Source organism: Marmota monax, unplaced genomic scaffold (genome assembly GCF_021218885.2).
Source record: "Marmota monax isolate L192 unplaced genomic scaffold, Marmota_monax_Labrador192_F-V1.1 WCK01_AAM20220418_F8-fsc00042, whole genome shotgun sequence".
NCBI lineage: Eukaryota > Metazoa > Chordata > Mammalia > Rodentia > Sciuridae > Marmota > Marmota monax.
The window spans coordinates 2,695,885-2,712,108 of record NW_026693008.1 but is presented as its reverse complement, the minus strand read 5'-3'; the positions used below and the strand labels follow the sequence as shown (position 1 = coordinate 2,712,108).

At 42.2% G+C, this 16,224-nt stretch overlaps 1 protein-coding gene across 13 annotated transcripts in view; it reads left to right on the top strand.

Annotated features, from left to right (window-relative positions):
• The window catches only part of Atxn7 (ataxin 7), a 147,088-nt gene that overhangs the window by 87,355 nt on the left and 43,509 nt on the right, over window positions 1-16,224 (top strand). The window contains exon 1 of one of the 13 annotated variants that reach the window (XM_046452922.2): window positions 6,828-11,839. The exons of the other annotated variants lie outside the window; for them this stretch is intronic. Within the exon in view, the coding sequence (XP_046308878.1) occupies window positions 11,773-11,839 (67 nt within the window). The 5' untranslated portion in view covers window positions 6,828-11,772. Of the gene's footprint in view, window positions 1-6,827; window positions 11,840-16,224 lie in introns of those variants that run through there. 13 annotated transcript variants of the gene reach the window in all.

Sequence of the window (16,224 nt, the reverse complement as noted above, 5' to 3'; positions counted from 1 at the left end):
GGGAAAGCTGGTGAGATCACAAGAATTTGTTGTCAGGGGCCTGGGAACAACTGCATGAAGTGGAGGGAGCCCCATGTGCTGGCCTTGGAGTGACGCTCACAGTTCAACCACTGTATCTTCTGTCTTGAGGACAGGGGTTACAAAGGAAAGAGTATTTTAAGGAACCTTTCTTTTTGTTGAAATTTCAGAAGGGCAGTTCTTGCATTCTCTTTTTACAGTTAATAACAAAAAAAGAAGTGTTTTTCAAATTCAGAATCTTTCTGAGTGGCCATCGTAGCTTGTTTGTCAGAGTACCAATCCTCCCTGACCTAGGAGTTACGTCCTAATAAACCCATGGTGAGTTGAAAGTATCCTGAGTTACAAATGCATTCAGTCCATCTAACCTCCTGAACACCTTGGCTCAGCAGCACCACCTGCCAAGTGTGGTTGGTCCCTGGTGTTGCTGCTCACTGCTGTTGCCCCCGAGTATCACAAGAGATAATTGTATGACCTGGAAAAACTGGAAATGGTTAAAATTTAAAGTACAGTTTCCACTGAATGCCAGATGGCTTTTATACCATTGTAAAGTCAAAAAATGGCTAAGTTGAACTATTATAAGTTGTGGACTGACTGTATTAGGAAGAACTAGTACCTGCTAAGGGAGGGAATGTAATTTTTCTCTTTTTGGATGAAATTGGTGAACATGTGGGGGCAGCTTTCACCTGTCACTGGTATTCATTTGTGACTTTTAAGAACAAATGAGCAGTTGTTACAAAGTTCAACGGGCAGTTCCTTTAAAACCACTGCTGCCAGTACAGGAATGGACACTAGTGTGAAAGCAAGACGTGTGTAAATCACTTAACGTTAGTGGTAAAATTATTGTGAATTAGTGAGCGACTTACTATCCAGAGGAGTAAGAGGTCATATGCTTTGGGGGAAGTAATGATTAACCAGGATTTCCACTTGCAGTGATGGCGAGTGATTGTAGTGTCATTTTGGCATCTTCAGGTCTCATAGTCTGATTGCTTTTATATAGATTGCTTGCTTTCTTAGAACTACACAGTGATACTGTTTTCTCAGTGTTTTAGTGTTTTGCAATACTCGTCCAACATGCCCTCAGTTACTCAGTGTTTTTAAAAGCAAGATGCTTCTTACTGCTAATTTCAGATTTTAAAATATAATTGAGGCAGTAGACCTGAAGCCTGCTGCACATCTGAATCCAGGGAGCTTTCTAAGTGGCAGAAGCCCCAGGCCCACTCAGATCACCACATCGGAATCTACAGGGTTAGAGCCCATGAGTTGGCAGTGCAGACCCACAAGCTGGCCAGAATTCATTGCTTGCACAGCAGATATGGTCCACTCTGGTGGAGCTGTTGCTGTGTACTCCCAGGACTGGCATAGTGATACACACTATGACAGATTGTCGCTTAGATTTGTCAAATCTAACGATGAAAGGAGGCCCCTGCTTTTTTAAACTAATTTTTAAGTCCTTGTCGTACATTCAGGAAATGTCACATTAATACCTCTAGAACTTTTTTTTTTTTTTTGGCAGTACTAGGGATTGAACCCAGGAACACTTTATCACTGAGCTACATCCCCATACCTCCTTCCTTTTTTAAAAAAAAGTCAAGGCAGTGTCTTAAGATGCTGAAGCTGGCCTTGAACTTGCGATCCTTCTGTGTCATCTTCCTGAGTTTCTGGGATTGCAGGTGTGTGCCACCAGGCCCAGTTGTAAACCTTTTAAGTATGACGGGGGGGCTGGGATGGTGATGTTCCCTATACCTGTAAGCACCATTCTTTAGAAGGTGGGCACCTTAGTTGATCAGTTATTTGATACATTTGTTGGTCTTGTGCCACTGGAGAGAATAAACCGTGTGGTCCTGTTTACCTGTGTTTGTTCTGGATCTGAAGAGGTGGGGACAGGGTAAGGTTAGGGAATGACTTGTGGGGGTGCCTTTGGGGTGTATACTGAGTGGGCCTCCCAGTGATTCCCCTAGAGTGCAGGTGACACTGCTCTGTGCTGCTGTATCACTGTGTTGGCTATAAAGAAGGCCTTCGTTTCTCTCTCAATTATGCAAACACGGGTATCTTTCAGGAAATAGATGAGCCGTGCTAATTCAGTTTGGACAGGTACCACATTTAGAATCGCTGCTCAAAAGTCAGCCGTCAAAGTGATTCTGCCTTAGACGAGTTAGGCTGATCTACTTGTTAACATTTTCAGTCAACTTGAATCTTGAGCAAGGCCACCATAGTAACAAGGGGTTCAGCCATCTTTTCTCAAACTTGGCATCAAGTTCTGGCTTATTATTGGCTAGCATATTTGCACATGATAATCTTTCTTTAAATTAAACCGCTTTCATTCAAATAAATCCATTTATAAAGAAAAGCTTGCTAGAGCCCTAAAGTGTGTTGACCATAAAAGATAGTAAATGTAAAACAGAGTGAAAGAAGACCATAGGCTCCTGTGCTGATGCTCATGCTGGCTCGCAGCAGAGTGGCCACAGCAAGTGTCATCCACGCACAGGGTGCTGCTGCTATAGGAGCTGGAAGAGATTCGGAAAGGGAGAAAGCTGCACTTGTGATTTAATGCTATTAATGTTGGGAAGTGACACCTACTCCATGTTTTGGGAAAAACCAGTTTACAGTGTTGGACTTGACTTCTTAGATATCAAAGGAAAGACTACAAAGACCAAGCCTAGCACTCGGAAGTCGAATTGTAGAATCCCTTGTTGATCTGCAAAAAGAATCTCAGAAGACAAATACCATTGTCATTCGTTGTTGCCATTGTTGCCATTACACATTGAGCCACTATGGAGCCACTACTAGTCACTATAAGTAGCCTGTTGACAAAGTCTATTGATGAAGCCTCAGAAGCCTCAGTAGCCTCAGTGTGGGACGTCTGCCCCTCAGACCTCCGTTCACAAAGGGAGGTGTCATAAATCAGGCTTTTTCATTAACTGTGTAAAAGTGGCTTTAGCAGAAACCCTTGCTGCAATCTTGTCGCTTTCTCCACATACCGACATTGTGAACCTTCTTAGATGAAGAGCTGCACATGCGTTGCTTGGACTTAATGTCCCTTGACGTGCACTGAGGTGCTTTGGAGTCTTTGAGATGCCAGCATAAATTGTATTTGTGAAAATGTCCTTTTCATCTGAGAATGAGTAAATTACTTGTGAGAAATCACACATGCTTTTTTGAGCTAATTGTTTTCAAAGGATGTTAGTGTAAGGACAAAAAGAGGCCTACTCTGAGAGAGCTGGTGGGTGGGCTGGCGCTGGCTGGGGTGCTGCTCCTCACTGTTGACAGCTTTTCTCTTGGTTGTGACCAGCAGTCACCATTGTATATAACTAAGGTACTTTGGGTCACACAGCCAAGGTTGTGCTATTTAATAAAGGACACAGGACTCTTCTTTTGCCATCTGATGGCCCTAGATATGGAAAATAACAACTTAACCTTATTTATTGAATAAGTTATTTTATTTAACATTTTGGTAACTATTTCTGAATGAAAAAATTTTGTTTCTTTGAAATGTGGTAGATTTGGCCACTAAATGTTTATAATCTGAGTCTTTTTCTACTTTGAAATTTTCAGTGATAATTAATCTTTTTAGGAGTAGCACTCATTTAAAAATCCACAGACTAATGATACATTTTAATAGTACTTGATGATCTATAAAACTTTTTGCACGTATTACTTCATTTCCTTTTCTTAGCGGCCCACTGAGTGAATTTTATTCCTAGTTTACAGATGAAAGTTCTAAATAAGATCTCGCTTACACAGATAAAACATACCAGGCCACGTTTTCTGGCTATTTCTCTTGCACATAATGAGGATTGTGTATAAAAAGGATGGCTAGAGTTAAAAGAAAGTCTAGAGAAGATATAATGAATTCCACATGTCGCCAAACTACCAGGGGACAGATGTTCTAGTTCAGGTAGAATTTTTAAGTTTGCTCAGAGTAGCTGGAAGATCAGCACTGTGGACCCCTGATGTTACATCAGAGGGAACATTTAGTAATTCGAAGATGTAACGGTAGTAGGTAGATGTTTGGATCAGCATAGTCATTGTATTTCTCTTCTGCCTGTTCTGCTTTATTAAACCCCAAATCGCAGCAGCTCTTCAAAGCCAAGCCAAGCTCCTCCTCCTTTCTTGTATGGGCCTCATTATATTTTGTAGAGACTTGGTCAGCGTATTTATTTCTGCGGTCAGAATAAAAACTGAAACTTGTTACAGAGAACTAAGTACTTGGCTCTCTTGCTTCAGAGACGCATGCCAGGCCCTCCTCCAGCAGTCAGAGGATGAGCCAGGGCTGGAGCTAGCCAGAAGGTGCACATCAAAATATGAGTGACGTCAAGATGAACCTTAGGTTAACTCTCAAAGGAAACTCACTCAGGTTGCTGGTTTGACCTAAACTTTTTTTGTCACTTAGTAACATGATGTAAAATAAATACAGTGAATTTTTTTTTTTAACCACAAGCTGAATAAGTGCTAATGAGCTTTTTCAAATTATTTCAGCAGCATCAGATAAAGGACTATTTATTCTCTCTCCAGCTAACATATTTTGGTGTCTTTTTTCCTTAGTTGTAAAGGAAGCGGGGTACTTTATAAACTGTTGTTACTTACACCATTTGTAGCAGCAACATTTTAATTTGTAGTTATAAATGTATTGGTTTTTCCATTTATTGATGCCTATACCTTTATTAATGTTTTTACCTTTGGGCTTACTGTTAAAGAAACTAAACAGATCAGTAGGAATGTTATTCATGCATTTAACAAATATTTATTGGACACCTATTATATGCCAGGCATTTCTCTTCACTCAACTATAAAAGCATTGTTTCTTATTTCATTCAGTTTGTATTCTGATTGGGGAGGGTGGAGAAAGGTGAAATAAGATTATTTCAAGTAGGGATACATGCTGGGAATAATAGAGAGTGCTGGGCAGGCCACTGTAGATATTCAGAGATGTATTTCAGAGATAAATTCAGAAATTTTCTAAAGATTGTAGGGGTAGGAAATAATTCCTGCAGTGATTCCAAGTTTGGGGGGTCATTGATTCTTTGTAACTATTTATTTGTTTTGTTTCATTTTCAATGAAAGAGTGATCTAGTCATAAAAACCAGGAAACAAAAGAGAATGTGCTCATTTTCCTGAGACTTCTCATGTCCTCATAGAGGAACAAGAATTTATTCAGGGACGGGGGTGTAGCTCACTTGCCTGCCATGTCCAAAGCCCTGGTTGGATCCCCAGCTCCACCAGAGTACAAGAATTTATTGATTCAGCTGGGCATGGTGGCACACACCTGTAATCCCAGCGGTTTAAGGGGTAGAGGCAGGAGGATCGAAAGTTTGAGGCCAGCCTCAGCAAGTTATCAAGGCCCTACGCAACTCAGTGAGACCCTGTCTCTAAATAAAATATTAAAAAGGGCTGGGATGTGGCTCAGTGGTTGAGTGCCCCTGGGTTCAATCCCGGTCCCCCTGCCAAAAAAGAATTTGATTCAAAACAAAGATCTCACATATCTTGGTTTGTCTTTAATTATTGAAGTTTATAAGGTACATTGTAAAAGACAATTAGCCAACAAAGATACATATGCAATCAGAATAAACTGAGCTCCTCCATCTTGCTTTTCAGGGGATGGTTGGACATATCTACATTCTTAGAACTGGCACTAGGACCCTAGTAAAATGTTGTGTGCCTGTATACTCCCCCCCCCCCGCCCCTTACACACATGAAAAGCTAATCTGTTACGAGCTTCCCTTTGTCACTGAATCTGCCGTACTGTCACTTGTGCCTGTTGTTCTGATTTATCAATGTATGTGAAGCTGACCAGTCCTCTGCCCGTGGACATGGAGACTGTCAGTGCTGCATTTCTCTACACAGTGCTTTTAGAATTCTTCCTACTTTGGGAATGTCTGTCCTTATTTCAGCCCATTGATTCTCCTCATGGAGGGTAGTCACAGCTGCCCACCAGGTTTGTACTATTATGACTTAATGAACTGCTTCTATATCTCAGAGTATCAGAGTATTTGGAATAAACAATGTAATTTTTTTTTCCTGCTACCAGGGATTGAACCCAGGGGCGCTCAACCACTGAGCCACATTCCCAGCCCTTTTTTTTATATTTTATTTTGAGACAGGGTCTCACCGAGTTGATTGGGGCCTCACTAAGTTGCTGAGGTTGGCTTTGAACTTGAAATCCTCCTGTCTCAGCCTCCTAAGCCATTGGGATTACAGGCGCGCACCACCACACCTGGCTAAATATATGCAATTTTTGTCATTCATATGAAAGGGAGAATACTTGGAATTCTTTTTTTTTTTAAGGCAGGCTATATAAGAATTACATAGCAAGTTAATTTTATACACACACGTTCAGATTTATATTTGTACACCCTCATATGTATCTGCATTGTTAATATTCACCAGGGCCAGTTTTGACTTGTCTACTATAACACATAGAATCATTAGCTGTTATAGGATGGCTGTGCTTTGGATTGTAAAGTGGACATTCTGAATAAAAATCCACATTTTTGTTATATTTACTAAAAAATGTTTTTCCTGATAATCATTTCACAAGACTCGATTTGTGTGTTGACGTTGAAAGCACACACCTGCTCTTTGAACCCTGGTAAGCTGTGGTCTTAACTTCTGACCAGAAGAGGGAGTATCTCCCACGTCTCTGTGATGAAGCACCTACTACCTGGCTGGAATAACACCCCATTAATACATTCATCAATACACATGCTGATTCAGACCTAGGAAACACCCTGCTCCAGGGCTGGGGGCTGCGGCTCAATCCAGCTGCTTTTCTCCCTGTTTCACATTGTGTGCTTAGAAATCTTAGTCTTTAGGTTTACTTCTATATTTGTTTTTAAAACAACAGTTCTCAAAACAAATCTCAGAATAATTTTATACATTTTTTACCTAATGTGTTTGAAAGTTTAAGAAATATAAAGATCAGAGAAGGTAATTATCTCAATATAAAATAAGTTCAAAACCAATCAGTATGTCCCTAATTGCACATGGTAGAGTTCTTTACCCTTCAGGTCCAAAATAACTTCGGGATGAAACTTGTCTCACTGCCTCTTATACTTAGTATTTTCAATAGAATGTTAGAACTCTTAATATTCAAGATTCATGAGAGCTTTAGAAAGTTAAGATGTTGTTTTGCCAGTAGTTAATCCGCCTTTCTTCTCTGTGATTCTATGTGGTATTCGAATCTCCGTCTGCTTAGCCAAACAAATGAAATGAGTGACATAATTTCATGCTTCATAAATTTTTCTTCCACTGCTTTCACTGAATTTTGCAATAAAAATTACTAAACCACTTTCATTATAGATGTTTTTATTGGCACATAAGTATATTAAGTACATGTGCTCATATATTTTTACATAAGTACACAAGTGTAATCATCACAAACATGCTATTTTGGGTACAGCCTGCACTTATTTCATTGGCTCTTTCTGCCTCCCCGCCTTCTCCAACTGCTGTAGTCCCCTCTGTAAATCCTAACTGCATTCTGAGTTAGCGCATAACCCCGTGTGCAGCCTTGCACATTTCCCCATGCTCATAGGCACAGAGTCACGAGTTTTTGTTAGTAGGGGCTTTTCATGATAGTGTCATGAAACGGATCCTGTGATGCACACTCTGTCCCCGTAGTCAGCTGTACTTCATGGAAGGCACTCACACACCAGGATACCAGTAACCCCCTCTTCTAATGGCTGCCTGCTGATCAAAGGTGCGGCTGTGCGGCGGCTTCCCCTCTGTGGACATGGCTTTGTTTCTTGCCTTTTGACCCCGTGACAGAGCAACTGTACCACTCTGGTACCTATACCCGTAACTGCTGGTGGCTTTGTTCATGTTGGGATACGTCATAGGACGGAATTTCTGGCCCATGAGGATGGTCCCTGCATCGTTCCTAGCTGCTGCTGGATTGCTTCAGAAAAACTGTAGTGCTTTAGAGCTCTCCCAGCTGTGTGAGAAAGGATCGCCACCAGAAGCAGGTGTTGTGTGGACTTTTCCAAACTTCCACTCGTTTCTAAGACCTTACAGTGTTCCTTATACATATATACACATGCAAATATCATTAATTTTTACTTGGAAGGAAATTTTTCAGTATTCTAAAACAGGGTAATATGAAGTGATAGAAGGAAAAGAAGCATTTTTTAAAATATTCACTTGAATAATGACAGGAAATTTCCCTGGCATCTATGGGAAATTTCTGTTTCATTTGTATGGGATATACATTAGAGAAGAAACCTAGTTCTCTCAAGCCAGTTTTCATCTGCAAAACGTGTAGCCTCCTAAAGGATAACCATTTTGGATGAGATTAATCGTGGGGCTAAGAGAAAAACTGTTGCCAGTCTTGTTTCACACCTCTGTTGCTTGCATTTGGTGTCATTGGTCATCTTTTCAGTGTTCAATATGTGTATCAAATAATGACTGGACTGAGGTCAAACCGTGGTTTACACAAAGCCAGTGGAGATCAAGTCATGAGGGTCTGTTCCGTTTGCCTGCCTTATACATGAAGTGTGGCTGAGGCCCGAAGACCAGGTGGTGCCAGCCAGAGGAAGGCTGCTATGTAGTGGCCCCCGCCCCCGCCCAGGTGAATGGTCCCGCTTCAGCCCCATCTCCTGCCTCTCCTGATCCAGCGAGAGCGCTTCATGAGGCCCGGATGATAGCATGGCAGCATTTCTTGGCAAAGCTAATCCGATTCTGGACAGCAGGCTCCCGGGTCCTCAGATGAATGAATTGCTCGGTATTTCCAAGTTTGAGAATACTTTCTTCCCCTTTCAAGTGCTCCTTGGCAGCAGGTGAGGAATGTTAAAGCTCCTGTAAGTGCCAATTAAGGCCAATTATAACTCGCCCAGCCTGCCGACAGTGGAGTGGAGTTCGTGGAGGCCGGCACTCCTGTAAAATGGAGAACTGGCTGCCCTCGGTGACAGGGACGCTTGATAACTGCCAACAGCTTGGTCTGCTGCCCTGCAGAACCCAGAGTGTTGTTGTCTTCTCAGGGATTTAGACTAAAATCCCAAGATCTGTGAGGGACTTGATTGATTTCTGTAACAAATCTCTTTCCCTGTCTTGCTCTCTCTTTTCTCTTCAAATGATGTCCGTGCACCCTCTGGTTTCCCCTGGGGTGTGCTCACAGTTGCTGGTGTGTATTGAACATTTAAGATGTGCTGGGCATTGCATTACATGCATTAGCTCATGGACTCCCCACCCAAGTCCTGTGGGAGGAGGCAGTGTCACCTGCCAGGTGAGGACGAAGTCTCTCTCTTACCCAAGGCTAGAAGGCTGCCTGCACCCCCTCTACCCACACCCTCACTGCCCACGGGGCCTGCGGTGTAAGTGTGCTCACAGAAGAACTTTATCAGTTCTGGACTCCCTTCACACCTGAGTAAAGCTGATGTGTGGGTGCCATCCAAACTAGAGCAGATTCATGTTGTTCTTGCTCTCTAAAGCATGGATGTTGCTGTATTAAAATTATATTTTAATTAATATTATTGTTTTCTTAGGAAAAAAGAAATAGGACCATATTCCCAGACCTAGAAACTTAAATATAAGCATCATGAGATTTAATATCAAAATAAACTTTATTTGGATAGGATGCTGGAAAATGACTTAAAGAACTTAAGAATAATGCTTTCCAAGCAGAACAAAGCAGTATTTGTTCAGTTTATTCAGAGCATTGAAAGACATATGTGGGTGTTGAAAACCTTAATCTGAGCTTTATTCCCAGTTTTTGCATATTTGTATATATTCTCAGTGGATTAAACTGTATTTTCCTGACCTACCATTCATCCCCTTTCGGATGCTGGCAGCTGGCATTAAAAAAAAAAAAATGAATTCACGTGACTTCTGTGTTGCTCATGTGGAATTAAATGTATATGTTTGTAGCATTTAGGAACATCTGCTGAAATTCACCCTGGTTTTCATCAGGGTTACACACAGAAAGACTTCATCCCCAGAACTCTCACTGATGGGCCGGTTCTTGGGCCCCTCCCCCTGATCCCAGTACTATGACCATGAACATTAGAATGGCAAGCATTTGTGCCACAGGGCCAGAAAGGACTCTGTTGGTGGCCAAGTGCGATGGACACAGTGATGTGAACTGAGACTGAGCCCGAGAAAGGTCCTCCTAGTGCACGGCTGTTCTGCAGCTGGCAACGTCAAGGAGATCCCTTGGCTGCCACCTTGGGCAAGGCAGGGAGGCAGTGGACAGTACTAAGACCTGGAACATTCAGGCCACACATGGAAAACCAGCGAATTCACCTGAAGTCCCTGTTTTTACTGATTAACTTTTGAAAAGATTTGGGACAAGTATACTCATGCAGTGCTTCTGAGGTCTACTGAGGCTTATCCTTTCTGCTCTTCAGTGTCTTTTCAAGGCCACCTTGGTTTTGGAGTGGATGACTATGGCTGTTAAGAAACGTGACTTTTTTTTTTTTTTTTTTAAATAGTAGGTTTCAGAAAAATCCCTGGATCTGATATCATGTCATGATTGGAATCTGAATGTAAACATAATGAAGAATTGTTTAAAATAAATAAATATTTAAAAAAAAAAAAAAAAACGGGCTGGGGATGTGGCTCAAGCGGTAGCGTGCTCGCCTGGCATGCGTGCGGCCCAGGTTCGATCCTCAGCACCACATACAAACAAAGATGTTGTGTCCGCCGAAAACTAAAATAAATAAATATTAAAAAAAAAAAAAAAGAATTGTGGCTACCATTAGGTTAGCCTGTTTAGAATTTGTGTCTTGTCTCATAGTGCCATTTCTCATGTCTTGGATCTCTTTCCTACCTTTTCCTGGCTCCACATCATTTCCATGCATGTGATTCTTGACTTTTGACAAATATTCTCTGTAGGGTGATGATGGGATTCTCTAATTTTTCCCCCACTTCTTTTCACACTTAAATTTGTTCATTCTGATTTCTCAGGTATCTGAACCATCATTAACATAAAACTCAGATCAGTTGGCAGTTTTTTTCCCCTTGTCTGTTTGACAGTAAGATTTGTTGATTCACAAGAGGGGGAATAGTCATGGGGGTGGGTATAATAGGGCTGAGATAGGCAGACAGCCAGACCAGTAAACAAAGAGCCACTTGGGAAATTTTTTGGATTGAAAGTATAGAAGGTCCCCAGCTTTAGTGGTCCAGTGATTGAACACCAAGCTCAAGGCAGTTGGCAGCATTTGAAATTAGGCATATTTTGAAAGTATGCAGAGAAAATGGGTCAAGATTTTTGTTACTAGATTTAGAAAAGCATGCATGGGTATAAGAAACTTTTTTAAAGTGTAGTAATTATAGATAGTATAAGGGAAATAAAACATGGAGAAAGACTACTATTTATAGAAATATTTTAACTTTAAAAACCTGTAACTCTAGCAAAGCTTAAAACTGTAGGTTTTATGATTAATCATGTAAAATTTCTAATATACCTGTCAATAGCAGTATCACTTTAAAAGCATTTGGGAAAATTAGGGTGTGAGTAATTTACATTTTAGCAGGTTAGATTTGTAAATTCCATCTTCTCCAGTTCTGGCAGTTGCCTTTCAAATAGAAGGATTAATTTACACTGGCCGGGACGCCTTGTATGACCATATTAGATGAAATTAGACTCCACCCCCTGTTTTCTGTTGATCTGCCAGGACCTTTGTAATTCAAGTGCTTTTTACAGTAGTAGCAAATGTTACATAAGCCCAAACATGGAGCATATTTGGAGTTGGTGGGCAGCCCCGAATCATGATGCAGATCTGCGGTAACGAGTGTGCAATGAGGCACAGCCCAGTTCTGTGAATGGAAGGTAACAGGACGCCTCCCCAGTGCAGCCCTTCCTCTGCGCAGGAGCTGAAAGCTCTGCTGGGTAAGTTTGCCGAGGCAGTTTTCTGAGGCTGGACTTGGCGCAGGGCCCAGTCCTGGAGGAGTGTGTGGAAGGTGGGTTAGGTCTTCACTAACACGACATAGGGCCGCAGAGGGCCTCCTGGTGTGTCCTCCCCTGCCTGCAGGCCCCGAGGGCTGCACTGCTAAGTGGTGGCGGGAGGGAGTTCTGCAGAGCCCCGAGATCAGAGTGGGTAATCGCAGCAAGAGGGATTAGCTGCTGCAAGCTGTCCACAGGAGCCATTCTGAAATGTCATTTGAGCGATCTGGCCAAAGTTCAAATGCAGACAAAGTCGAGTTTGCTATTAACTCCAACAAAATGCTGAGGTTTGCACCCAACGGTTCCCGTATCTCGAAACAGGGAGAGCATTGGTTACAGTGCCCTCTTTAAAAAAAAAAAAAAAAAAAAAATGGAGGAACGTTGTAACACGCTTTAATGCGTTAACTGTTTTTTTTTTTTTTTTTTTTTTCCTTTTTCTAATCTTACTTGTGGTGAGTGAGGTTTCATGACAGGCAGTTCACAGTTTCCTGTAGAATGTGTTTGAAAGCTGTTTTGTCAGATACTTCAAATCCACAGCAAAGTTTCAAACAGAACACTGTGTCAAGAGGAAGAACAACTTCAAAATACAAACAGTCACCCTGGGAAGTCATTCAGTAACTTAAATTGAGTGTATAAAAATTTAATTATGCACTGACTGCCAGAAAAGACTTTTTTTCCGTTGTGGTGTTAAGGTAGCCAGCAAAGCTGAACTGGTTCTTCCCTACCTCTTGCCTGTCTTTACGCAGGAAGTGAGGGGACAACTGAGTTCTTGAATTTTCACTGGATTCAAATTTCATGGCTTCTGCAGTAATCAGCTGGACTGGGTGGTTTTAATTGAGGTTGAGACTTTATTCCCAGTTGTAGGATTGAAACTACAAATAGATCTTACACCTTCAGCCAGATTGCTATTGTTGATGATTTTTTCTAAAAACTCTTGTCAGGAAGTTTTGGTTTTGCTGTTTCTGGTTTCATTTTTGCATATCACTTCTGGTGTTTTATTTGTTCACAGCCCCAGCCTGAAGGTGGAGCAGATACTGTTTCTCTCTTCAGAAAAAGAAAAAGTAAACTGTGTTGCAAACTCATTGAAAACATAAGTGTAGTTAAGTAGCTAATAATGATTCATTCGTTCCTTACTATGGTATGCTTAAGCATAAGTCTCTCGGGCTTTGTGAGCTTTCTGTGACTGCCGTGTTTGGGATCTTCCAGATCTTCCCTCCTTTCATCCAGAATAAGTTAAATGGAAAGGGTACAAACTAGGGGAGTCAGCCGTGGAGATGGTGACTGAGCACAGCACTTCAACAGACAGTGCTGTCTTTCCTTTGCACCTTGGAGTTGCTGCTCTTCCTTGACCTGGGAAGATGGGACTCCCTGTTGAGGTTCCTACACAGAAGTTTATTTAACAAACAAACAAAACCAAGAAAACTCTAATTTTGAGTTTTATTAGATTTTTTTTTATTCTGTTACTCCCTGCATGTGTAAAAGTTGGGAGTGGTAAAAGCAGTTTGTTTTTTAATTCTCTTTTTGCATTTTGATGATAGCTCTGTTATCATTCATTTGGGAAAAACTGTGACCCAGACCCAAAATGGGACCACAGAGATGCTTATGTAAGAATGGAATATGATTCATGCTTGAATTGCACATGGTATAGCAATGTTGTGTTGTTGAATTTTTGAGGCACTTTTTCCTTTAAAAGATAAAGGACTAAATCAAGAGATCAAGCGTAGCCAAAGAGTGATGGATTTTTAGGGTTCTCCCCCGCCCCTTCTTCACATGTGGTTCCTGAGGACTAGAAACATTGCAAGTGCATGGCCCTGTGGGAGGGAGAGAGAGAGAGAGGTGGCTCTTACAAATGACGTGCATCACCCGGTGAGGTCATGTTTGTTTCAGGCAGGGTGATTTGTTGCTGTTCTGTGTCATTGTCATTTGGGTAACACTGTGCTTCCTGAGGACAGCAGGGAGAAGTCCTCCTGGCTGTTAGGAAAGTACAAGTGTCAGCCAGCTTCTGCATGGCCTGGTGTCTGTACTCAGAATCTGTGACTCCAGGACCACAAAGGTGGCATGAGAAGTTGGGTGGCTGTGTTTTGTTCAGAGCAGTGGCAGCTCTCCCCCACCCCCAAAAGTGTGTGTGGAGGGGGGAGGGAGGGAAGGAGAGGGAGGGAGCATGAGCAGGGAGAGGATGCAGATGATAGCCCTTGTGCAGGTCTGCACCATGAGCAGGATTGCGGGAGTTTAGGAAGGGCGCCCAGCAGGAAACCAGCTGGCTACCAGACAGTCCAGTTTTCCTTGGGAAGAGCCATCTTCTGGCAGCGATTCTGCCGAAGAGGTGCTGCCCCGACAGCCAGAGTGGTCAACTGTTACAACCCTTCTTTGTCTCTGCCCTTCCATCCCTGTCAGAGAAGCCCTTGGATGCCTTTGAAAGGGCTTTTACAAATGCTTGCAAAGAGCTACAAGTTAGGCAGGCAGAGGAGGAATACCCCCGAGATATGCAGTAAGGTTTTTCATATTTCTCACATACTTGAAAGTGGAGTTCAGAAAGAACAAGTCCTCTTGGGAAGAATTCCTGGCAAGAAGATTATTTGAAGTTGCCATATTTCTGCTCCTTTCTTAGCAACATTATTTACAGTCTGTTCACGCCTGGCCCTTCCCCCACTGGAGTGGAGTCTTTCTCCCTTGTAATCTGCCCTTTGTGATCTGTCCCTTTCATGCAGCCAGTGTGAATGGGTGTGCTGCAGTGCTGCCCAGCCCAGAGCCGGGAAATGCCAAGAGACCCCAATACTTCAGTGGGGCCTTTATTTCCGTCATAAAGCACTGACTTGAAGGGCTTGATAATTTGATTATAGACCTTTAGCGAAAAGTTGTTTCAAGTGGCCCAAGTGCTGTAAATGACTCTCTCCTGCACTTTCCTCTTACGTTTTAATTTAAAAGCACCTCTGCATCGGGGAAGGACAAGTGCATTTGGCAGAGGTAGCAGTGGGAGACTCATTTGTTAGGGCAGCCAGTGCTGAAATCGTCCTTTTCAGTGGAGCCTCTCTAGTGGAAGTGATGCCGAGTGCTTTGTGGCGAAGGCTCTTTTCTCAGTGTTTTCAGTGCCTTTCGTAACCCTCCTCAGCCAGTGGTGCTGCCTTCTGCTGGCCCCACTCTTGGCTAATTGTCCTTTGAGGCGCTGCATGGCAGAGGTCAGCTCTGGATTCCCCAACTCCAGATGTACATGTCCCTGGGACAGTCCTGCCCATGTGCTTCCTTTTCAGCAATTAGGCAATACCTGGCTGTCTCTAGAGTAGTCTAGTCAAGTGCTTGGAGAACCCAGAGGAAAGGGATCAAAGGAAAAGCAGATGTGGAGTTAAGAAGAGCCTCTGACAACCAAGAGTGCAGGAGGGCCATGTTGCTGGTCTGGCACACCAGTGCTGCTGCTTGAGAGTCAGAACATGTGCAGGGAGAGCTGGCAGTGACCAAAGTAGCTAGAAGGTGTTCATTGCTTCATGTCCCTGTCTGGGCTCATGGTATGACTTTAAGTGTTATACCAAGGATCTTTTAATAGTTATTGGGAAGATACATATGTTATCTCCTTCATCGGGCCCAGAGTCAGTGTTTCACAGGTATCATTGCTCAGACCAGTACTAAATTGGCGTCTACTCAGCCACTATATTTACTTAGCAAATTGGGTAAATAATAGTCCAGATTTTAAGTTGATATTGCTAAAAGCTCTGAATAATAATTCAGTTGTGAATGACAAAAGTTAGCACAAATTGATGTGTAAAAAGAAGTGCTGGAAATTATATAAATAGAAGAAGGGTTTTGATTTGTCATCTCTTCCAGGTCCTGATCTAGATGTTTCTAAGTAGTCATTCTCCCATGAGAGACACATGATGCTAATTGACACCTCACAAGTTTGGCAGCCTGAAACAGAAGCATAACAGTTGGGTTGATCGGGAGCTGTATGATAGCATAAAGTTATTTTTCATCTTGGACATAAACAGTTTGATTCCTTCACCTTAATGAATGATCCCAAGTTTCTGAACTGAGTTTTTGATAAGCACATTGTGACTTGGTAAGCCTGACCAAACAAACAATCTGTGCGTATTTACCTGTGTTTTGCATTTTATAGCCATGAAAGCTTGATTATCGAAAGTCTTTGCTTTACATTGGAGTGATTGTGGGGTGTTTTGGAAATGGGGCTATCAGAGACTGCATGAAATTATACATTCTTTGAGGCATAAATTGTCATTTTTCCTAAAGCCTTTCTGCATACAGAGTGCACACTGTTTAAACCTACCTGACTGAATCTATCCCAAGGTATGAATTTCATTCAAAGAAAATTGTGGGTTATAAGA